Source organism: Coffea arabica, chromosome 3e (genome assembly GCF_036785885.1).
Source record: "Coffea arabica cultivar ET-39 chromosome 3e, Coffea Arabica ET-39 HiFi, whole genome shotgun sequence".
Classification (NCBI taxonomy): Eukaryota; Viridiplantae; Streptophyta; class Magnoliopsida; order Gentianales; family Rubiaceae; genus Coffea; species Coffea arabica.
The window spans coordinates 5,135,447-5,158,993 of record NC_092315.1 but is presented as its reverse complement, the minus strand read 5'-3'; the positions used below and the strand labels follow the sequence as shown (position 1 = coordinate 5,158,993).

The 23,547-nt window shown below is 37.1% G+C and overlaps 4 protein-coding genes across 5 annotated transcripts; 1 reads left to right on the top strand and 3 right to left on the bottom strand.

Moving 5' to 3' along the window:
• Positions 1-547: 547 nt before the first annotated feature.
• On the bottom strand, positions 548-9,319 carry LOC113737932 (uncharacterized). The gene is made up of 2 exons (XM_072084056.1): positions 9,233-9,319; positions 548-1,994 (listed from the first exon to the last, which is right to left on the bottom strand). The coding sequence occupies exons 1-2, from the start codon at positions 9,317-9,319 to the stop codon at positions 708-710; spliced, it is 1,374 nt and encodes a 457-aa protein (XP_071940157.1). The 3' UTR covers positions 548-707.
• Positions 9,320-9,677: 358 nt separating this feature from the next.
• Positions 9,678-10,106, top strand: LOC113737931 (uncharacterized). The gene has a single exon (XM_027265068.2). It carries the CDS (start codon positions 9,678-9,680, stop codon positions 10,104-10,106), a length of 429 nt encoding a protein of 142 aa, XP_027120869.2.
• Positions 10,107-13,069: 2,963 nt separating this feature from the next.
• Positions 13,070-18,626, bottom strand: LOC113737232 (putative disease resistance protein At1g50180). Its single transcript, XM_027264491.2, has 3 exons — positions 18,341-18,626; positions 15,925-16,960; positions 13,070-15,079 (listed from the first exon to the last, which is right to left on the bottom strand). The coding sequence occupies exons 1-3, from the start codon at positions 18,344-18,346 to the stop codon at positions 13,236-13,238; spliced, it is 2,886 nt and encodes a 961-aa protein (XP_027120292.2). The 5' UTR covers positions 18,347-18,626; the 3' UTR covers positions 13,070-13,235.
• A 146-nt stretch (positions 18,627-18,772) lies between these two features.
• On the bottom strand, positions 18,773-23,252 carry LOC113736195 (transcription factor GTE6-like). Of its 2 annotated transcripts, none has more exons than XM_027263046.2 (9): positions 23,072-23,252; positions 22,443-22,581; positions 21,773-21,994; positions 20,886-20,963; positions 20,332-20,556; positions 20,045-20,143; positions 19,848-19,924; positions 19,424-19,574; positions 18,773-19,325 (listed from the first exon to the last, which is right to left on the bottom strand). In XM_027263046.2, exons 2-9 carry the CDS (start codon positions 22,566-22,568, stop codon positions 19,125-19,127), a joined length of 1,179 nt encoding a protein of 392 aa, XP_027118847.2. In that variant the 5' UTR covers positions 22,569-22,581; positions 23,072-23,252; the 3' UTR covers positions 18,773-19,124. The 2 variants fall into 2 exon arrangements, with proteins under 2 accessions (XP_027118847.2, XP_027118848.2); XM_027263047.2 differs by having other exon boundaries at positions 19,848-19,906; positions 23,072-23,244.
• Between the last annotated feature and the right edge of the window lie 295 nt (positions 23,253-23,547).

Genomic DNA, 23,547 nt, shown 5'->3' with positions numbered 1-23,547 from the left:
CGTCGCAGCCTCACACGAGGGCACTCAAGTTAGACTGAGAAGTTTAGGAAAATATTCGAACCCAAAACCTCATTCAATCTAAGAACTTGCTTTACCGCTAAACTAGCTCGGGTGGGATTGACATTCAGCATCAAATGGGAAAAGACAGGTGTGGATATGAATAAATGTGAAAAAATCTGCTAATACAGCAAAGAGAACCAACTCCTTTGTTCATTTCATCTGAAAGAAACAAACAATAAAAGTTTGTCACGGTCGACTTTTGTTGTCAACTGAACTTTTTTAATGCTTATGATAGTCGTCGGATCCACCACAAAACCTTGACTTGATCCGACTGAAAGTAGACCAAGTAACACGACGATGATACCATGAACAATTTGAGACTATTTGAGACTATTTGAGAATCTTTGAACAATTTGAATTTCTGGGTTGAAGCAATCTGGGGCTATTTGAGAATCTGGGTTGAAGCAGCAATCTGGGTGTATGAGTGTGTATTCCTGTGGATTTTGGTTTTCGTCGTTCAGCCATTCTAAGGATTTAGAAGACGTAATAATAAATAAAACTTTGCTTTCATATATTCTGATTACAGACTTGAACGGACAGAATGAAAATGAAAAATGATGCATGTGAAATTTCCATTGCTATAAAATTTCTATAACCTTGCTTAAAAATTTCCCAGTTTTGCTTTGTTTCCAACCGCGTCAGTGAGATCACATTTTGCGACGTCCAATTCCAGGACCAGTCCCGCCTCCAAAACCAACTCCTCCACCCTTACCAAATCCCCCATGCCCTCCACCAAAGCCTCCTCCAGCCCCAAAACCACCACCTGCACCACCTCCTATACCTCCACCTTTCCCAAAGCCACCACCTGCTCCACCCCCTACTCCGCCACCTCCGCCAAGGCCTCCTCCAGCCCCTCCTCCTACGCCTCCACCTGCTCCACCTCCGGCACCACCACCGATGCCTCCACCAGCCCCTCCTCCTACTCCCCCGCCTGCTCCAGCCCCACCTCCACCACCAGCCCCACCTCCTGCACCACCACCTACTCCTCCACCAGCTCCACCCCCTGCACCTCCTCCAATGCCACCTCCAGTACCAGCACCACCCCCTGCACCGCCTCCAACTCCACCACCACCACCTGCTCCTCCACCGGCACCTCCTCCAACGCCACCTCCAGCACCAGCACCACCACCCGCACCTCCTCCAGCGCCTCCTCCAACGCCACCTCCAGCAGCACCACCACCCCCTGCACCTCCTCCAACTCCAGCTCCTCCACCGGCACCTCCTCCAACGCCACCTCCAGCACCACCACCACCACCTGCACCCCCTCCAATTCCAGCACCACCACCCCCTGCACCTCCTCCAACTCCAGCTCCTCCACCAGCGCCGCCTCCAGCACCACCACCACCACCTGCACCTCCTCCAATTCCAGCACCACCACCTGCTCCTCCACCAGCACCTCCTCCAACGCCACCACCAGCACCACCACCACTACCTGCACCTCCTCCAACTCCAGCACCACCACCGGCTCCTCCACCAGCACCTCCTCCAATGCCACCTCCAGCAGCACCACCACCACCTGCTCCTCCACCGGCACCTCCTCCAACGCCACCTCCGGCACCACCGCCTACTCCACCAGCTCCTCCGCCTCCACCTCCTCCAAAGCCACCACCGGCGCCTCCTCCTATACCACCAGCTTTTCCAAATCCACCACCGCCACCAAATCCCCCACCTGCACCTCCTCCAATGCCGCCGCCTCCTATTCCACCCCCACCTCCACCTCCACCTCCCCATCCTCCTCCTGCTGCACCAGTCCCAAAACCACCCCCAGCTCCAAATCCAAACCCACCTCCCTTACCAACACCAGTCAAAAACTTCTCATCCTTAACAAAATTCACATCTCTCCCTACAACCCGACTAACTACAAAAAAATGAAAACAAAAAAGCAATAGAACCGCAACTCTCATTGCCCCACTCATCATTTTTATCAGAAGAATCTACTTAGATATTAGTGCTCTATCACTGAACTTACACTTCACTCAGTAAGCCGACCGAGGATTTATTTATACTTGTTCTCCAAACACTCCCATGCTCTCAGTCTTCCTATGCATTAATTGAAAGCCCAACAACTAACTGTTTGCCAGAAATTTGAAATTCAATGTCTACATTTACAAAAAGGGTGTTTGGTAAAAGCATCATTAATGATTTTCTTAAATCTTCCAAGTAAAGAAAATTTCCCTGGTCATCTTGGGACGAGCTGACACAAAATTTTGCTGTTACATGGTTACATAGCTGTAGTTTTTGTTGGATTGTAGCATCTGGTTCATATATAGGAATACGCGTCATTGGAAAAACAGGTTACAGGAATCAGTAGTGTTTTTTGAATTCTGAGGCTGAAATGTACAGAAAGTCAGAAGTAACTTCTTGCTGGATAGTTAATTCATTAAATTATTCACTGACTTATATGGAATAGCGTTGAAGGACCATAAATTTTCCTCTGTTCTTTACTATTTCTGCAGAAGTATACATGGTTTGTCTTTCGTAATTAACCGAAAGTTCAAGATTTGATACTATATTGGACCATATTATAAAATCTTCAAGTATAAGGCCGTATTTTACCAAATTGAGAGAGTGAATAGGATTGATAAGGATTAAGGACCGTTGTCCATAATTATAACCTTTAATTGAAAAAAAAAAAAGAAAAACTAACGTGCTCTATCAAAATTCTTGACGAGCTTTTTGGTAAATTTCATTTGTTGCATGGGGTGGTTTTGCCAAAAAGAAAATGCAATTCTTTTTTTTTTTTTTTGGGGCCAAACTTTGTCTGTATTACAACTTTTTACCGACTACAAGTGAATTTAGTTACTGCATTATTCTTTGTTGTTCGAGAGTATAACCAAATTCTTTGTTCTGTAGTACTCTCGAGATAAGTAGATAGTATTCTCTCCTCTGCACATTCGTCGGGCCATTCTGACCACTGCAACCCAAGTGCTGATGATCAAAATGTCGTAACATAGCATAATAAATGCACGAATGACTCAGTTGCAATGGTGTTCCGGTTTGCAGGTCGATTCTGAGTAAAAGCTTAATGAAAAAAAATGCTCTATGTTCTTAGTCAACCATATGCTTTAACTTTTGGTTGGCTGTTTTGACGATGCAGATGGCAGATATCAGCTGCATGCATAGAGTTGAAATTTGGCCTATACCCTTCGAGAGTTGCATGCATGTATGTGCATCCAGACCAAGTGGAAATGCAGAAACATGAATGATTCTGATGTATGCCAGTATCGACTAATAAGTCCCTTATATTTTCCTGCGGGTATTCTATAGCGTTTGGATTGACCTTTTTTCAAAAATAAGTTTTTCAAATATAATGTTACATTAATACACAATAACTCAAAAAACATCTTATCCATACAGTATATCAAAATTTTCAAAAAATATTTATAGTAAAAATTTTTCATATACACTGCTATAGTAAAATTTTTCAAAAATATCTCCAAAAACAGCTAATCCAAACGGAAGTGACAGCATAGCTACCATGAATTCTACCAGAAATTTACTATTGACTGTGAGGCTTTATTCAAGATTTCACACAAATTCTTTTGAAGTAATCCAATGTCAATCACATACATTTTTTGCCTTTTGACTATGTATTCGTATTTGTTATGGGGGAAATTCTACAATGTGCCATATCGCATTATGATAAATCACATTATACAAACAAAAGTGTGATTAAAAAAAGAAAAGAAAAGAAAAAAAATCATGAGATACCACAAATGTGGTATATCACATGGTAGATGATCCTTATCTTAGCCACAAATAGATTTGTTCTATGGATCTCCAAGCCCAAATCTATGGCAAACCACTATTACTCTCCATTCACTATTGTTTGATGATTGATAGAGGTATCTTAGCCTTAGGTTATAAAGCAACTGATGCATAAGAATGAAATGGAGCCTTCTTGGACTGGGTTGGGCACATTTAACAGCAATTTCTTTACTATACCACCATTTATGTTATCCACAAATACAAAACTGTGCACCACTTTCAATATCTGTGCTGTGAAAACAAAATTATCTCTAATGAAACAGGTTGGTTGAGAATGAGCCCTGTGGCATCATAAATGTCATCTTACCTAGAATTTGGTAATCACACACTGGGGCTTCTTTTTTTTTTTTTTTTTTCCAGGAACATCGTGAAAAGAAAACAGCTAGCACCTAATTACCATGGGAAACTTAAAGAGATATGACACAAAAGTCCAAAGTTTTGTAAAGGAAATACATTGGGACCTTCCTAAGCAATATGGTACGCACGCACATGCAATTGAAAATGGAAGAAACCAAAGAAATTAATGCTTGGTTGAAATTTTGTTTATACTAGTAGTAGTATTTTCAACTTCCATCTAATTCCAGTGCTGGTATCATTTATCATATCCTTCTTGGATCTGGCTGGATGGTTTTGTTCTGGTCATGAAATAGTATGCCATTCGTCGGTTCAATGCTGTGGTGGAATTTTATCATCTCAGCCAATCGCATTTTTGTTTGTTCCCTTCTGCATTAAACATCAATGCTTCAATGTTTCCTCAATTTACAATTTAGTTCCCCTAAAACTGCACAACTTCCACGTTTTCTCAGAACACGAACTACTTTTGTTTTGGTACTACAACTACATGGGTTCCATCCTCAATTTACATTCAGATGTTATATACTTATTCCTTGGAAACTTGTATGAGGGTCAATGTAAGACAGAACTATTCACCGACATGGATTTCATGCCAAATTTTAAACCCTCAAAAAAGTGATAAAATACAAACAAAGTTATCAAATTTTCCAAATTTGGTACTCCTGCTACAAGTTCTTGGCAACATTGCTTTTCTTCTAGACACAACTAGTTTTACTAGCCATTGTGGTTGATCAGAATTGTTTGGTATCTGACGAAAACTAAATGCATCTACAAAGATGACAGACAAACTTACTTGATAATAGGCGGCGAGCGAAAATGACTTCCATTTATGTGTTTGTCTAAACTCGCAAATGAGTGTGATTGAACGTATGGAAACAGATGCGCTTAGCCATCATATATTAAGCTTCTTGAACAGCAAACTCAGGGAGAGTCATTTTCAACTGTTTTCTCTCTTTCTGAACTATTGTAATGGTTATGGATGTTTTCATCGAAAGGGGTTAACGTTAATTCGAAAGTTAACATAAGAACGTGACATTATTTTTTTCCGTCGCTAAGGAAAGGAATTTCACACTGGCTAATTACAGAAGCAAATTTCTTGAAATCGTGCTAATTAGGTTGACTTGAATACATGTCGATAGCGGGTTAGTGAATCAACATGCAAAGAGTAACCATTTTCCTTGATTTACGTGCGAGGCCTCAACTTGACAGGTTCTCCAGCAGAATCCATTTTCTGCATTCATATGTAAATTGACTTTGTTTTGGGTTATAAATGCAAAATTGATTTGGTTTGTTATTGAAAATTCATTAACAATTACAACTAATTACTAGAGTTGTAAACGAGTCGAATCGGGTCGAGTAACTCATGTTTGAGCTCTGTTCGTTAAACGATTCGAACAATGTTCGTGTTCGTTCGTTAATTTTCGAACTCCAACCCTGTATTCGTGTTCGGTTCATTAAGCAAAGTTCATGTTTGAATTCGAGTTCGTATTCGACTCGTTTAACATAAACGAGCCGTTCGCGAACATGCTCGAATCCAAATTATTTTAAGCCTTAAATATACCATACAAATCATTAATCATTCTAAAAAATAATTAAAGCACTAAGTAACTAAATTTTATTATTCATTAACTATATAACTAACATTAACACAAAAATAACAAATAAAACCCTCCAAATATCAAAGTCTAGCCATAAAATTAACCCTGAAATTTGTCAAATGATAATTATGTCCATGTTGGCGAACGTTCGTTAAAACTCGTGAACATGCTCGTGTTCGCTCGATTATTAGTCGAACAAAAAAATTCGTTCGAACTCGATTTGTTTAAGGTTTCGAACGAGTCTTTCACGAACACGAATGTGTCGAAACGAACCGAGCTACCGAACAGTTCGGTTCGTTTAACAGCTCTACTAATTACTGAGCTGTTTTTCTTTTGTTCTTATGACATATTTGATTGCTTAACTAATTAACCGGATTAAACTGCATTAATCATATGATAACACAGAGGTATTTCCAGTTGATAATGAAAATCAAGGGGTTCACTAGTTATTTTCATCTTGTTTTTCCCCATCCGAGTTTTGAAATGCAAACATACCATTTTGATGGGTATTTACTTCTCTATGATGGGCTCTATTTATGCCGTTTCATCATTTCCACTTCTAGAAGGAATGAAAGGGAAAACAGTATCAAAAACAACAATTTCAAGAAAACTGAACTAGCAGAACTGCTCTTTTTCTCAACTTACTTTCTTGTATGGTCATTCAGTGTATGCATGAAAAGTTATAGAAACCGATCCCTCAAATTTTAGATTATCTTTTCTACTTGAATAATCCTTTTATACATTTCGAGTTTTTTTTTTAATTCTTTTTCTCCCTTTGGCATTCAAGATGCCTCAAAATTAATATTGGTTTCCAGTTTCATGTGAAAATGATCGAGTACGTATCAGAAATCTTGCCATAAAATTGACAAGTATGACAAACTAAAAGCGGGGTCGATTCAATGCAAGATGACTAGGTCGGCACATTTAGGTCTAAACAATGGGGTCGGATCGGCACTTTAAGCATCAATCAAATAGGAATTGTAGATGTCCAGATTCTTCATTACTGCTGCTGCCAGCTGATGGTGATTGCCTAACCAAGTTCACTCACTAAGAGGGTTTTATTTTATTTACCTTAAAAGCAAAGGGATAATTTCAGAAACATTCCTTGAGTCTTCTTACAGTGTATCATTTAGAGTCCATAAATTGTTTGCCTCTACTTTTAAGTTTTTATAACGTTATCAACTTATTTCAAATTATATTAGTAAATAACTTATTTTTTGATACAGAAGATGTTTTCATTCCAAAAGTGCCCTTTGTTGTCCTACTTTTATAATTAAAAATATATTAATAAAAGCTTTAAAATATAGACAAATTGTGTGAATGTGTAAATTCGATAGGAAACAATACAATAGTATATGTTTTATGGCACAAATAATTTATTTTTAAGAGTATATTTTAGGTGTTTTCAAGCCAGAAAAGATTATTCAGTTTTTTTGGGTCAATTTAAGAATTTTGAAAATTTTTAGAAATTTTGAAAATTTTTAAATTTTTGTCTAGATTGTGATGGCTTGAAAAATAGAAAAAGACAAAATGTTTAAATTACGTTTACAAACCCATTTATGGTGTTTTCAAAATATGAAAAATTTAATTTTTATCGAATAAATGTTTACGGATGAATTAAGGATTTATAAATTGTTGACAAGTTTTTTGAATTTCTAAATTTTTTTGTCCAATTCAATGGCTTGAAAACTTAGTAAAAGATAAATTTCTTAACTATAAATTTAAAATCTTGTTTGAGTTGTTTTTAAAGTGCAAAATGTTATTTTCTTCATCTAAAATATTTCAGGTGACTTTTATGAGTTTTTAAAATAATGTAAAATTTGTTATCATTCTTGTGTAGACTCATGAAGCGAAAACTATTAAACGGTCTTCCAACTTTGTTAATGTCTTGTAGTTCTTAGTTTAAAAACCACATCAGTCAAGTTTTTTTAATAATATATTATGAAATATGTTGACAATGCTAAAAAATTAAAAATAGAGGAGACAAATATTATTTTTCAAATACTAAGTGATATTATTAATTACAAATCTTTGGAGGTTTCTAAAATTATCCCTCATTGAACCAAACCAGAGTGACAATTGACATCTACCATATTCTGATAATTCGTAATTTGGTCATCTCTTCTTGCATTGCCATCATAAATCTAAAGTAACCTGCAAAAAGGAAAGCTTCTATTTGTAGGTCTAAATCTTGATAAGAGCTGCTGTGGCTAACGCAAGAGACTGTCGGTTTGCAGTGAAACTAATTTTATTTGTTTAAACCGTTGAACTCTTCATACATTTTTTGCTAAACACATGGATGTGATTTTTGTATCTATAATTTTGATTTTGTGTGATATTTTAAAATATGAATTTAATATAGATATAACTTGCACAGAGCATTTTGCAGCTGTATCTGGAATATATTCTTTTATCTGGTTGCCAAGAGATAAGATTTCCTTTTGAGCGCAATAAATTAGTTGAATTGAGTGCAAAGATTGAACCCAAATAAAAGGAAAAAAAGATATTGCCAATTACAATTTTGGGTTTCAAAATATCATAACTGAAACAATTGAGATTACAATGATACCGTTTTAAGAAGATAGGTTTGAACGGTCCACTTGTAAAATGTGTATGATATTAGAATTGTAATGATAAGTAATGCATAATGATGTTTAAAAATTTTATATGGTTATTGCATATATCTAATTAATCATTCACAAGTATGTATATATATATCAATCATACATTAGTATTTGTTTTCATTTTTTCTAATATTAGCAATAAGTTGATGGTAGAATTAGTATTGGGCATATCTAATAATACTTAACGAGTATGTGCAATGTTAATATTGAACTTCCATTTTCAATATAAACCTTTATTTTACCTCTTATGATCATCTTTTGGTCCTAAACTAATACTTAGCGAGTACGTGCAAGTGTTAATTATCAATTTTCATTTTCAATTTAAATACCTTTATTTTACCTCTTATGTTCAACACCAATTATGAAGAAGGGGAGAAAAAAAATGAATACTTAGCAACGGAATTAAGAGAGTTAATCCAACGAACAGCTTCTAACTCGTCCCATATGAATTTAAAATACGCTCGGAATGTTCCTAGTGACATCCTAAAAGTATCCACATCAACCTCATAATAAGCATTAGTGCCATCATATTGATGATTCTAAAATTAATAGAGATATGCCCCTTAATTACCCCAAATTTTTTTTAATGATTTTCAGCATTTTTTTCCTCCATCTGCACATAAAATTTCCATTAGCTATTGAGCCAGCCATCCCTTCACCTGATTTGACAACAAATTGCAATGGCAATTTAGCAAATAGCTTCTTAAATCAAGGGCTGTAATTATAACCTTCCTAGATAGATTTAAGACCAAAGGTCTCTACGTTCTCTTCTTCCTAAAGCTCTCTTCTCAGCTCCAATTTCTCCTTCCTTGATCAACCCCATCTTACTCCATCTCCCCAGGCGGAGCCACCCCGTGACCCGCCACCATACCCCCAAATCTTCATCTTAGTTATCAGTTTCCGGTGACCCTCCATCTCGATCTTAAGTCACCTCACACACACCTTATCAGAACCCATCTTCTATTCTATGTCCAAAGTTCTGCCCTATTGACATTTCCCAATCTTTCTTCATTATCCATTTTACCAAAAAAAAAAAGAAAAAGAAAAAGGAGTTTAATATGAAATTACCATTTCACCCTCATTTCCTAAATTTACCTTTTATAGCTTTTTAAACTGTCCGATTCTATTTTACACTCCTCAGTTCTTGCTTGCCGGTTTTTTGAATTGTTCGTTCCATCCCATTACCACCATTTTTTGGATCTTTTGCTGACGTGGCCTTTTTATAGTCCTCCGACTAATTGTTTTGGTGTTCTGATTAATCCGGACGGCTGAGATGAGTTTGAGCGACCGAAAGCGTAAAGAGAGGGGGGAGCATCCTAGCCCTTTCCCATCAACCAGAAAATCGTCAGCTGAAGCGACGGCTGTTAATAATTTAAATCCAACGACGTCGTTAGGAGGTTCGGAATCATCAGCTTTGCATAATAATCGGCTTCTAGCTGGTTACATGGCTTACGAGTATCTAACGGAAGGGACTCTGTTGGGTCAGAAGTTTGACCCGGCTAGAGCCCAGGCCGCGCCTGTTCAGTCAGCTGGCTCTCACTCGAGGAAGGTGGAGAGGAGCTGGAGAAATAAACCTGAAGCCGAGCCGAATAAGCTGCGTAGCCAGAGTTACGCTGAGGTGGCGAGCTTGTTGAAGAGTGATGGGAACCACATTCCTGGTGTAGTCAATCCTACGGAGCTGGCTCGATGGTTTCAACTCTGAATTGTTTAATAATGCCATCTCATTTAAGCTGCTATCCTTTCTCAGTTTTGTTTTTTTTTTTTTTTTGGGTGGCTAGACGAATTGATTTTATGGATGTTCTTTGTTTTTTTTTTTTTTCTTCTTTTGTAGTTTTTATGTAGTATTATTTTTTGTTTGTAATTTTAAACTCGGTAGAATTAATAATGTTTTCATAGTTGTATTGCAGTTTCTGTGATGTTACTCCTTTGGCTCAAGTTTGTGATATTCACAACAATATACTAGTAAGGCTGTATTGAAGAAGGGATTCACAATTATAGACCAAAATTCTTGTCACAGCCCAGGATACGTTGCCAACACGTGAAATTCGAGAATATCATAAAAACTAATTATTGGAAATCATAATTTATAATCAAGTAAAATAATCAACCTAGAACAACCATTCATCACAGGAATGCTGCGATCGTTTCGTAGTACATTTTGGTTTTGTGGATTCGAGTAGGAAGGAAGGAGCAGGAAAATGATAAAAAAGTTAGTACTCACTATTTATTCTGAAATGAAGCTAAAAAATGGAGTTAAACAAGAATAAAATGGGAAATAGAGAAGAAGACGGAGAAAAATTACATCACTGAATGAAAGGCTTCCAGAATTTAAGCTTTTCTTCAAGACGTATCTGCATCAAAATACGATTTAGAGGTGGAAGGATCCTTACTGAAGGAATATTGTGGCAGATTTTGTCGAAATCCTCTCCTCGAACCCTGTTCTGAATTTCTTCAGGCATTCCGCGGATTGCCAACACTTTTTTGAGTGGTTCAATGAACCTCAATCCCTCGGGACAGAGGCAAATCGCTGAGCCATGGAAAACCAGTTGAATGGCAAACCATTTCATTTCTTTTCCCACGAAAACACTGTCCCATTTAAACCTGAGCCCTTGTAAGTTTGGAAGCTTCTCTAGTATTGTTAGAACCTTTCAGGTCCAAAAGGTTTCTGACGAAGTGGGAATCATACTCATTGGAGATTGCTGTCGAATAATTGCCTCAAGTTAGAACTTAGAAGTGCTGTTCCCTTTCCTAGGCCGAAGAATTTGGGAATCTCAACATCAGGAGCTACATGATTTAGCTTGTTGGAATGTGATATGCCAGTTGATCATTTCTTCTACAGCTTTTACGTCTTCCATCCATGCATGCACCTCCTCAAGATTAGTTAACTAACTCAGAAATGTCTCTAACAAATTTTCCAGGGCCACTACCCTCTAATATCTCAAGATTTGTTGAGGCATAGATTTGCCACTGGAAGGAAGATATAGATAGATCAATCGCAGCATCCTCAATGACCAATTTAGAAACTCTCAAACTCAGGTATATATCTCATGTGAATAAGCTTACCTATTGGTAACTTAAAAACATCATACGGGATGCTACTGTTGACTTTGATGTTTTCCAGGCCTTGGATTGTCAAAAGATCTAAGCATCTTGAACCTTTCCATTTGGAACTCTGCCAATTGTGTCCTCAAATGACCATACCGTATCTATAGCACGAATTGAAAGTGTTCGTAGATGCTCAGTTACTTCCCTTGCAGGGGGAGCATACTTTTGGGCACCCTGATCACCGAAATAAATAAAGAGTCGTCGATGAATTTTAGCTATTGACGAAGAACTGGAACCTAGCAAATTAATCAGCAATTTCATTCCGATGGTGATAATCTATGACCTGTAAGAAATTTTCTTCACTTGCCTTCGCCAGACACAAGTCTCTCATGAGGTCGTGAAGGTGACATGATCCAAACTTTCCCTTGGATTGATACTCACTGTATGTTATCTTCACGTGGATGTTATCCAAACATCCATCAGCGATTCGTCCCCATTTCGATCTTCAGCAAAAATCATTCCTTCGGCTATCTCCAAATGATGCAGTATCGCTGCTTTTATATCTTCATCTTCAGAGAATCCACCCAAGTAACGAAAACATGGCTTCAGTTTATAGGGGAAGTCATTGTAACTTAAAGCCAAAATCTTTTGCACTTCTCCTTGATGCTGGTCAGTAAGACTTGATATTTCTGTGCACCACATTCCACTCTTTGAAGCTGTCTTTAGTTGCGAGAATTCCTCCAAGAACGACAACAGCTAATGGAAGACCTCTACAAAATTCAGTCATTTCTTTGCCTAACATTTCCAGTTAATGCATATCTTCCCTTCCTGTGAAGAAAAGGATAGTTAAAGTTGCTATAATTACTCATGGCTCACATTTGAGAAGGCATACCTAGAAAGATCATCAAATCCCAGATGGGTTCAGGTTTGTTTGGATTGAGCATTATTTCCCCGATTTTATTTGCTTACATCATCATTACAATTTCCAATACACCTTTTTATCTCACATACATCACATCACAAAAAGTGCTAAAATAGAAATATCCCAAATAACTTACAATTCAAACAAACCTTATTATTATCTTCTTCATTTTTCTGAAAGACTCTATATGGAAGCCTTTCGAGACTGTTGTCATTATGCCCCGGGTTGTAGTACTATGACTTGGGCTATTCGTACTTTTCAGTTTAGGAAGTTCTAGGAACAGCATTAATCCGTCTAAAAAGGTCAATAAATTAACCAGGGCTTTGTGGTTAAAATCTTTTCAAAGGAAAATTTGGCTGATTTTTTTTTAATACCTGAGGGATTATTTTAGCTGATTTTGAATGTGAAAAACTAATTTTTTTTTTTTTTTGAGAATGTGAGGGACCTAATTGACAAATTTTCCTTCTTTTTTGTTTAATACATGAATATCACAGATTTTACCTTTTTTTTCTAGCTTTCATTCCTTTTCCCAGTTTCAATTATTAAATTCACTAGTTCCAGGTCTTCTTGATGTATTTATCATAATATTTTGAACCAAATCACGTTCGAATCAAATTAGGTTGACAATTTAACACTGTGTTAAAGATTGAGCTTAAAAATTAGATATCAAACTCCAATGTCCAAAGATTAGAGGAATAAAACAACCAAATATCATATCCCCCGTATTATATAATTAAATCTATGCAGCAATACATAATTAAGCAGAACACTGTCCCCTCAGTAGAAGGCCCTGGTACTAGCCTTAAAATAAGCTGAAATAGAGATAAATGAGAACAATCAAAGCTAGAAGAGCACGCAAAAATATTACATCACAGAATGAAAGGCAAACAGCATTACGACCGGGAGAACGAGGAATGTTGCTTCAAGAAGTGGAGGCTCATCGATCCTTATTGAAGGAATGTGGCAAATTTTGTCAAAATCCTCTCCTTTCTGACCATCCACCAATCGAACCCTGTTCAGAAATTCACCAGGCATTCCTTGAATCACCAATTCTTTGAGTGGTTTAATAAACCTCAATCCCTCTGGAATCATTGGTAAGCGTTCACAGTCGCAAATATAGAGACAAGAAAGATTAGCCATGCCTCCTTCCTCCACCGTCCACTTCTCTAACTGATGCAAATGATGGAGCAGAAGAAACCTGAGCTGAGGAAATCCCCTCGAATGGCAAGTCATTTCTTTTCCATTAAAGGAATGGTTGCAGAACTTGAGTGTTTTTAAGTTTGGGAGTTTCTCCAGTATCGCCATGGGATCTTCTTCAAGCCTGGATTCTCTTAACTGCAGTTCCAATAGGTTTCCGAAGAAGTTGGATTCATACTCAGGTAACTTTCCTAAAGGTCCTTCTAGCCGTAGACATTGGAGATTGCTGCGGAACAATTGCCTCAGAAGTGCTAATCCCTTTTCTAGGCCGAAAAATTTAGGAATAACTGGAGTCCAGATACTTGCATGATTTAGCTTGTGTGAATGTGATACGCAGTTGATGATTTCTTCTATACCTTCCAATTCTCCCCTATATTCTTGTAGCTCCTGAAGATTAATAGACTCAGAGAAATTTATTACAACTTTTCCAAGGTTGGCGCCTTCTAAGATTTCAAGGTTACTTGAGGCATATATTTGCACAGAGATATCATGAGGAAGATATAGGTACCTCAGTCGCAGCATCCTTAATGGCACATTTCTCGTCCATACTATTTTGGCATTAGATAAATCAAGAGTTTCCAAGTGTTCCAGGCGGCTTATGGACGAGGGCGACATGACAAATTTGGAACTTCTCAAACTCAGGTATCTCAAGTGAATGAGATGACCTATCGGTAACTTGGGACTATTTTTACTGTTTTCTAGGCCTGGACTGTTGACGCCTTGAATTGTCAAAGATCTTAGCATCTTGAACATATTCATTTGGGACTCTGCCAATTGTGCTGTCATACTTCCATGTTTCGTGGCACAAAACAGAAGCGTTCGAAGATGCTTCGTTGTTTCCCCTTCCTGAGCATACTTGGAAGCATCCTGGTCACCCAAATAAATCACGTGTCTGTGAATGTTACCGGTTGATGATGAAGTGGAGCCGGCCAACTCGACTTCATTCCCATGTTGATAACCAAAGACCTTCAAAAAATTTTCTTCTCTTGCCTTTGCTATGCAGAAGTCTCTCATGAGGTCATGAAGGTGACATGACCAAAACTTTCTAGGGCTTCGCAGTGTCTCCCCATCTGCTACCGTCACCTGTTGAACCTGGACTATACATCGTTTGGCCAACTCTCCCAAGTAGCTTTCAGCAATGTCCATCATTGATTCCTCCCCCATTTGGTCTTCTGCAGAGACCATCCCTTCAGCCATCCACAACTGATATAACCTCTCTATGGGCACTTCTTCATCTTCATAGAATGCACTTAAGTAAAGGAAACAAGGCTTTAATTTGTATGGCAAGTTATCGTAACTTAGACCCAAAATCTTGTGCACTTTTCCTTGATGTTCGATGCTTTCTCCTTTTGCTAGGAAGGACTTGATATTTCTGTAAACTACATTCCACTCATTGAAGCTGTGTTTTGTTGCAAGAATTCCTCCTAGAACGACCACAGCTAAAGGAAGACCTCCGCAAAATTTAACCATTTGTTGGCCTAACACTTCAAAGTCGTGAACATCTCCATCTCCTGTAAAGCATTGGTTGTAGTGTAAATTAGTCATGGATTACATTTTCGAAGGCATACCTCGGAACGTTCAACCAGATTTCATCTAGCCAATTAAATAGAGCAATCAATTCTATTTTTCTAAAAGATTATGGAAACCTGTCTATGTTTTTGTCCTTATGACCATGTACTAGATTTTATCACTCTTCATATTTTTCAGCTCAAGAAGTGGCAGGGAAAACATAATTTCTCTAATAAGTGGATGTATTTAAAAAGGGCTTTGTGGTTTAAGGACAACTTAATTGATATTTTCTATAGCATTTCTTTTTTTCATTTTTGCCTAAACCGAACTTCTATTTGATGGGGACATAACAAAACTGTACACTTCAGAGAACCTAAGGTCTCTGTAATACAGAGATGAAAACCAGCAAGGTCAAAAACTGGTAATAATCTAGAGGGAAAAGCAAACTCAAGGAATTGCTTGTCATCTGAATTTTAAAACAAAGTTAAGATTCAATGTGCTTCCAATATGTAAATCTATGTACGCGATCAATATTCGATCTTAAAGGTCAGCAACATGAATTAGATGAATGTTGTAGATATTCATTTCAGTCAATTGGTCCATGATTGTTGAATAACATGAACCGTATTGAATACTTATGTTGTTCACACAAAGTTTGACCAATTATACATTGTTCAATAATATGAACCGTATGGCTACTATTTCCAAATTATGATAATTTTCACTGAATCCCTTTATCTGGACATGGTGGTGTAGACAGGTCAGGAAATTTATGCTCCTAATGGCATGATGCAGGATTGTAAACAAACTTTACAGTTTATAGTTGGAGTAACAGGATATAACAAACCTTGGATAGGTCTGTCTCTCAATGCCTTTCTTTGGAGCAGCTCCCAGCTTTCAGCATCGGTTAACAGTCTTGATTCGTGGTGGAAACCATTTGGACCAATGCGCATTGCTACATCTTTGTTACGACTTGTGAGCAATATCTTGCCCTTATTTCTGATTGGAAATGCAACTTTGATGCATTCCCATGCATCAGTCGACCAGATGTCATCAAGAACTACGAGGCATTTTCTGTTCTGCTGGAATCGAAGAAGTTCCCCAACCATCTCATCATCTCTCCACTTCTCAATCTCCCTTCTTCTTTCTGGGAAGAAGCTAACCAAGATTCCTTGCAAGATCTCTCTTGTTTGCCATTGTTGGGATATACAAACCCACGCAAAACTATCAAAATGATGCTTTGCATTAGAATGGTTGTATAGCTTTCGTGCAAGAGTTGTCTTTCCTGAACCTCCCATGCCACAAATGGAAACAACTCCACAGGAGCCAGAGAACTCAGCTTCATTCACCAGGACCTGCATTAGCTTCTCGATGTCGTGTTCCAATCCAACAAAATCTTCATCATCAGCAACATAGGAATATGTCATCCTCAATTGTTGCTGCCGAGAGCTTGATTCTTCTCTTTCTGTTGCAGCCCTTATTCCATATTCTTGAAAAGATCTTCTCTGATTAGAGACTCTGGCATTGAGATTTTGAATCTCTAATCCAACTTTATGACGAATATAACATTCATTCACGATACAAGTGTATCTACGAATGACATTCCTAGTACCTCTTGCCATCTGTCTTGATGCAAGCCTGAAAGCGTGAGTTTCAAGCATGTTTTCAGCTTCATAAGCTAGATCTTTGCTCTGTGAAACCCACTCTTTAACAACTTCAGCCTCATGTCGCTTTTCGTCAGCATCTTTTAATAGTGCCCGCATCATCTTTAGCTCTGAATGAAGCTGCTTAGCCTCTTCAGTCACCCCACTTAAGAACTTTCCCTCTTCAATCAACAAATGCCCGATCGTTTCCAAAAGAAATGATACAATGGGCTCGGCCATCTGTGATTGTCGAAATTAAGGCTCAAAGAGGTTTAGGCATGATCAGCAAAAATACATCTCTACAGCTTTATAGGCTATAGACATTCGGTACATAGATTATAAAATTAATTAAGTTAATCGTGATTCTAAGCCTTTGCTTTGAGTTTAAGCAATCCCAATTCCTATCAACTTTATTCCTTTCGTATTTCTTCAACTCATGCATTAAGTCCAGAATCTAATCTTTCTTGTTCATTATCAGTTGTGCATAACTTCCTCCAAGAGCATATTTATATTGCTCTGCTCTCTGCTCTTGGATGGGCATTATTTGCAAAAATAAATTATTTGCTTGCATCAGAAACACGCTTTTCAATCAAATTTTTTTTTTATGTTACAACTATCTTTTTATCTCGCATACATTAAATCATAGAAGTGTCATAATAATTATCCCAAACAATATTTCAAATAATCTTCCATCCAAACACAAATTTATTTTGAAGGTTTCTACTAGGACTACCACTTTCCAATCTCTAGGGTTCTGGTACTTCTTGAGGGGAAAAAACAGTTTAAACCACAGAAAAAAAAGAATGAAAACAGAAAATGGAAGAATATTATGGGAAAGTGATTGTATATAGATTACAAATAGGAGTCGACCCGAACTCGATCTGGTCGAGCCAGAGTCGAGTTCGAGCTCGAGTTCAAAACATTAAGTTCGTCAGGCTCGCGAGCTCGAGTATATATATATATATATTTATTTATTTTTATTTTTATTTTTAATAGTAAAATTACATAAATATCCTTAATATTTTATTATTTATTAAGAAAAAATATTATTTTTTTATTTTTTTAAAAATAAAATTTTTATTTTTTATTTTTTTTGAGCTCGAGCTCGAGCTTGAAAATTACCAGCTCGTCGAGCTCGAGCTCGATGAAATTAAGTCAAGGTTCGACTCGATAAGGCCAAAACAGTAAAACTCGACTCGACTCGGCTCGTTTGCGGCCCTAATTACAAATTAGAGAGTACATTTTATAATTGTGTTAACTTGCTGAATAGGTGTTGCCGTACGTTAAGAGGCAAGGTTCCATCCCCAAAATTTTAGTGGAAATTGGATCTTCAAGTTTATTTATAATGATTACTCCTGCACGGTTAAAAATGTATCATGTTTATCTCTTTGCCCACCCTTCTCTCTACGATTACAAGTATTACTCTTGAGACAAAGTTTTGCCAGTCTTTCACTAACTGCTCCTGTTTGAGGGATAAAGCTAGGGAGCTACAAACTACAAAGAATGCGATATTAGTACACATTATATTTCCCTCTATGATTAGCAACTGGACCAAACGGTTTCTGGTACCTCCTTTCTTTAACATTTTAAAATAAAGAATCAAGAATCCAAGATCATCACCGGCATTCAATATTCTCTTTCAAACTCTTCCTCAAGCTCCCACCCACTTCATTTCAAGAAAAAAATTCTAGAAACCAGTAAACAGAGCAAACCCTGCAGCAAAGCAGCTACAAGATTCTTCGTTATTCTCATAAATCAAGAAATTAAGGCCAAGAAGATGGATGCAGGATGTAGCATCAAAAGAGTGTAGTAGTTACAACTTAAAGGCTCTTCATTGTCGTTAGTTCCACAGCAGCAGGAATCTGCCGATGAGGGCATTTTCCATCATTGTTGGAAAAGGGAAATATTACTATCAGGTGCACAAATTATTTTGCTAAAAGCTATATATCACATACCCACTAAATATTGAACTGACAATATAACTCTAGTTTAAAAAGCACCACTGTTCTTTATCTCAAGGAAAATCAAGGAGAAATGTAGAAGAAGACATAATTGAGAGCACAATAGTCATTATCAGCATATGAAATATAATACATGGATGCATTTGGTGAAACCATGTTGTCTAGCAGAATCTTGCTCAATGATCTCTGCGAAAGAACTAAACTATACAGTAGAATTGAATTTCGTGTCTACTTGGAGAAGACAAACCAGTCACTTCAAATGGAAATAATTCTCTCTCTACAGTAGAACCATATTCATAAAGACTTGCAACTAAATAGAGCCAGCTGGGGGAGGGACTGTGAGTGAGAGGTCTCGGGGTAGAGACCTCCCACTTACACTAGAAAAAAAAAAGGCAAAAAAGGAGCCAGTCCTAGGGTATAACTATCTGTACCATTATCCTGCACTAAATAGAGAGTTTTTTGGTCTTTTTATGGGAAGTTTTAGCCAGGGCAACACAAATCTCTCTCTTACGTTTGTTATTGTTGTTTTGGTAGTTGCTAGTATTGTTCATATTGTTGGTTGTTCCTCCCACACATGCTGGACTTTTTCCTACCTGCAAAGTATCTTTCACAAATAACTTCAGCTTCCACAATGTTGATTCACTCTGCAAAAGAAGCCAAAACCCAAGTTACCTTAGAAGAACTACTGTCAGGGATACAAAAAGATGAAAGCAGACAAAAATAGTAAAGCAGAACTTAATACCTGAGCATCCATGTCAAGAAACACTTCGTCAGCTGCTGCTTGAAAATTCGGATCATTTTGAGCAACTATCAACAAGGCTTTGTTGAGATCTTCAGGAGATAATTGGGTGAGTGCAGCCCCCAGTCTTCTCTTCTCTTCAGTTGTCATCTTTCTGGAAATGCCATCCAAAGTTTAGTAACAAAATATCCCAAAGTTATTGAATTTCAAAATAGTAATATATGCACAGTACGTCAGTACCCTGCAAATCTATAACAAATTGCTGGGTCAAACATTCATGAACTCCTTTATTAAAAAATCATGCCATGTATCACAAGCAGACCAAAACAGAAGCCACGAAAAGCAGGTTTTTATTATTATTATTATTATAAAAAGAAGAAAGAAAGTTAAAAGCTTTGTTGAAAGAGCTGCGTTATAAATAACAAACCTGCAATTCTGAAGTACAAGTTCCCTGAGTTCTTCAAGATGCGCATCCACATCGTCAAGCTGGACATCAAAATACAACTGTCAAAAATTTCCAGTACTTTTCCAAATTAATTAGAATGCAAAATAGAAAATTGAGATCAAACTGAGGCAGTACTCAGTAGTCTTTCTTAGAACGCTTCCCAATAGAATGCTACTTACCTCAATACTCAAATCCTTAGCCATTTTGGCATGTGCAGCCTCCTGAGCAAGCTGTATATCGAATTGAGCCTCTGCTTCCTCCTCTTTCTGCCTCTTCTCCTACAAGGTTGCAATTTTGAAAATTGACCTGAGGCCTCAAAATTGAGATATGATTGTTTGCTGTGGAAACTTGATTATGTGATATTCAATAACCCCAAAAAGTTAACCACAAGTATTTGACTTTTGTAGCACTAAACACTTTTCTGATTAATAGAGTAAGGCAATTAAATTTTCGATTTGTTTCATACCTCTTCATGAACTTTAGGCAACAATTGCAGCCATTTCTCCTCAAATTTTCCCAACAAAGTTTTGGCCATTACATGCTCATCAACCCTTTCTTCATTATATTTCATTGCATTCTTAAATATTAATCGAACGTCAGCACATATCTCCCGCACATTTTTATATCCATTACCATCCTTGGCCTCCATTTTACTTTTAACTGTGCTGAAGTCCATGGGCTTCTCAATTACCTGGAATGTTGGAAAGACAAAAAAATGAAGCAAAATAACTGAATTACAACATAAACACAAAGGACTAAAGAAACCATTGCATTTGTAACAAGTTAATCCAAAGGGAAACAGATGACCAAACTTCAAAAGAAAACACCTTTTCTACTATTTCTCCCAGAAATAAAAAGGGTAAACAAGTTTCAAATCAAGGGTCTCTTCTGCATGGGAGTGAGCCTGACTGTACGCATATTTGCACACATGCATTTGTACACAATGCTGAGAGAGAGATTGAGTTGGCTAGGCTGCATTTATAACATCATGGTAAAATGTAGAAAGATCAAAACCATTACATCAAAATAGTCATGCAATCCAAGACCTTCAACATCCACTGGCTGCATGAAAGGTCCTGCCCACTTGTGCTGGGTGATCTGACAAGCCAACAAATCAACTTAGTGATACTTTACTGTAACCTGCAAAAGTCAACAATATGATATGCAGCATGTAAGAACAAATACAATGGTGCTCGTGTGCTCATGTCATGTTTTTTAGCTAACTTCTTAATAATCTTAACAACTAAAAATGACAAAAGAAACAATAGTTTCTTTCAAATTAAGATTGAAGCATATATATTAATCTTATTAAAATTTAGGTTCTATAGATACCAATATTAGAAAAAAAAAATAAGATTTCTTTTCTTTATTTAAGTAAGGCCAATTCAAACAGAAAACTCTACAAATTTGAAACCATAATGCATTCCATGTTCAGTAACACCTTATCTTCTCCAACATTTGAAGGCGCAATATCCGACTGACGAGAAATAATTATTTGCAGCTTTTGCAAACATCTTTGTGAATAGTTAAGAGAATATTTTTCAGCTCAGCAATAATATCATTCATAAATTAGAAAAGAAGATGAAAAATCACAACTGGACACCATAGTATATTCCTACAACCTTGAAATGCCTGTTAGAAAATCTCTCCACCAATTCATTCTAAATTATTTGCTGCAGTATCACTTCAGTTGTGTGTTACCAAGACCGAGTAAAAATCTTTGTCAAGAAAAAATAATATGAAAAACTTTCAAAAAGCAAAAGGAAGTACATCATACTTTTCATGAAAATTTCAATAAAAGAGAGAAGAAGGGGGGGGGGGGGGGGCAACAACAATAAGCACAGAATGAAGCCGGATCCAATATATTGTCCAACAACAGGAACACATGCAAATAAACCTTTTATCACCTGACGTAATATTGTGTGGAATTGGCGCATAAGTTCCTGCATTCTTTTGGCAGCAGCTGCTTCCCTACGTGCTGCATCTTGCTGTCGTTTCTTAAAGCTAGCAACTTGCTTCTCCTTGTCTTTATCCTTCAGAGCTGACAAACTTTTTGGGGTACTCGCACTTCGTTGCTTTCTACTTGCAATTGTATAGAACTGCTCAACTTCATTCAATCTTTGCTCAAGCTGCAAAATTAAATCAAAAAACTCAAAAACTTCAAGCTGAAATCATATTCATTACATGCCAAAGGAACGTTATCATCCATCAACAACACCAACAGTCATAAGCGCTTATTACAATTCTCCTAAATTATCACTTGGAAGGATGACTGATACAACAAAAGAACAGATGAATCACAAACACAATATTTGGCATCACATTCCTGTCTTTTTCTAGAACTTCAATAGAATGACTCTGCTCTGAAATAAGCTACAGAAGATTCCTGCGTATACATCAAGACAAGCTTTGTATACACAAATGAAGTTTAAAATTGTTCATAAAAAAGACAAAAAATAAGTAGATAGTTAAAATCATCAGTCTCGTTTTACAAATGCAAGCAAGCCAACATCACAAACAGGATAGAAGTTTCTTAAATCAAACAACATTAATATCCCAATTACCGCCTTACTTTACCTGATCAACCTTCACAAAGATTTCATCAACTTGATTTTTTAGGTTCTCCACTTCAGAAGCATCGTCTTTGTATTCTATAGGCTCTGGAATTTGGACATCAGGGGCCAAGCTACGTGGTATTTCCATCAGTTGTCCCCACCTTTAATCATCCCAAAAAAATAGAAAAAAAAATTACTTTAACTACATGAACCATAAATATTGCAACCCCTAAAAAAATAATATTCATAATGCCACCAAAATGTTTACTTTGCACCAGGGTTGTAATTATCCGCAACCAAAGATAAGGTGAATTATTCCCAAAATAAAAATTGAAGCTTTTACGCCGTGGTTTTTCTTTCTTAAATTAGTCTACAAAAAATTTACAAAGAGAATAGCAAGTTTGGATTTTTAAACATGGAAGGATCAAAGCAGGGATTTTGAGAATAACCGAGAAGGAGTTAGTTCAAGAGAGAATTTAAAAGAAAAAGGAAAGGCAGAAAGAAAGGGTAACAGATAAGTTCAACAATTTTTTCATCTTCGTAATGGATACGAGCACTGAATTTTACAGATTTTATGGATTAACGAGAATCAGATGAGTGCATTCTGCTAAAGGAAGAAAATTAGGAGATTGGGTTCTTGATTTTGGTTACCTTAGTTGGAGAGTTAAAGAAGAAGCTGCCGGCCGGAGGCAATTCTCAGAAACTGAAGCCCACGATTGACAAGGGGTTTAGGCACGAGGTTTCTTAGTTTCCACAACCCGGTGGAAAACGACGACGTATACTCGTTTTATGGAGAATTGTCCAAGCCAAATAGTGCAAAACTTTCCACTAATTGTTTACTACTAATACCTTGTTGGCAATTTAACGACGCCATAATTATTTTAAGGCTGCTATCGACTCGAATCAAAGTTGAATTAAATAGCGCACTAGATGAGCTCTACTTTTTTGACACAAAAAAAAAAAAAAAAAAAAAGATGAGCTCTACTTAAGTAGAAATCGTTGAATCGAGTTCGAATCCATCAAATTCTAAAGTTGAATTTGAGCTTATCTTACCTTATTAGAGTTCGAGCTCGAAATCAACCAAATCAAGCTCAATCCAATATAATTGAGATCACTTCCTTTTTTTT

Coding starts and splice junctions, on each gene's coding strand:
- LOC113737932 (XM_072084056.1), bottom strand. CDS start 9,319: ATGGAGGGTCACCGGAAACTGATAACTAAGATGAAGATTTGGGGGTAT. Junction 1,995..9,232: donor GCTCCGCCTGGGGAGATGGA/GTAAGATGGGGT, acceptor ATATCTAAGTAG/ATTCTTCTGATAAAAATGAT.
- LOC113737931 (XM_027265068.2), top strand. CDS start 9,678: ATGAGTTTGAGCGACCGAAAGCGTAAAGAGAGGGGGGAGCATCCTAGC.
- LOC113737232 (XM_027264491.2), bottom strand. Junction 15,080..15,924: donor GAGAGACAGACCTATCCAAG/GTTTGTTATATC, acceptor AATGCTTTACAG/GAGATGGAGATGTTCACGAC.
- LOC113736195 (XM_027263046.2), bottom strand. CDS start 22,568: ATGGAAATACCACGTAGCTTGGCCCCTGATGTCCAAATTCCAGAGCCT. Junction 20,144..20,331: donor TGCCTAAAGTTCATGAAGAG/GTATGAAACAAA, acceptor GCAACCTTGTAG/GAGAAGAGGCAGAAAGAGGA. Junction 19,925..20,044: donor CTAAGGATTTGAGTATTGAG/GTAAGTAGCATT, acceptor AATTTTTGACAG/TTGTATTTTGATGTCCAGCT.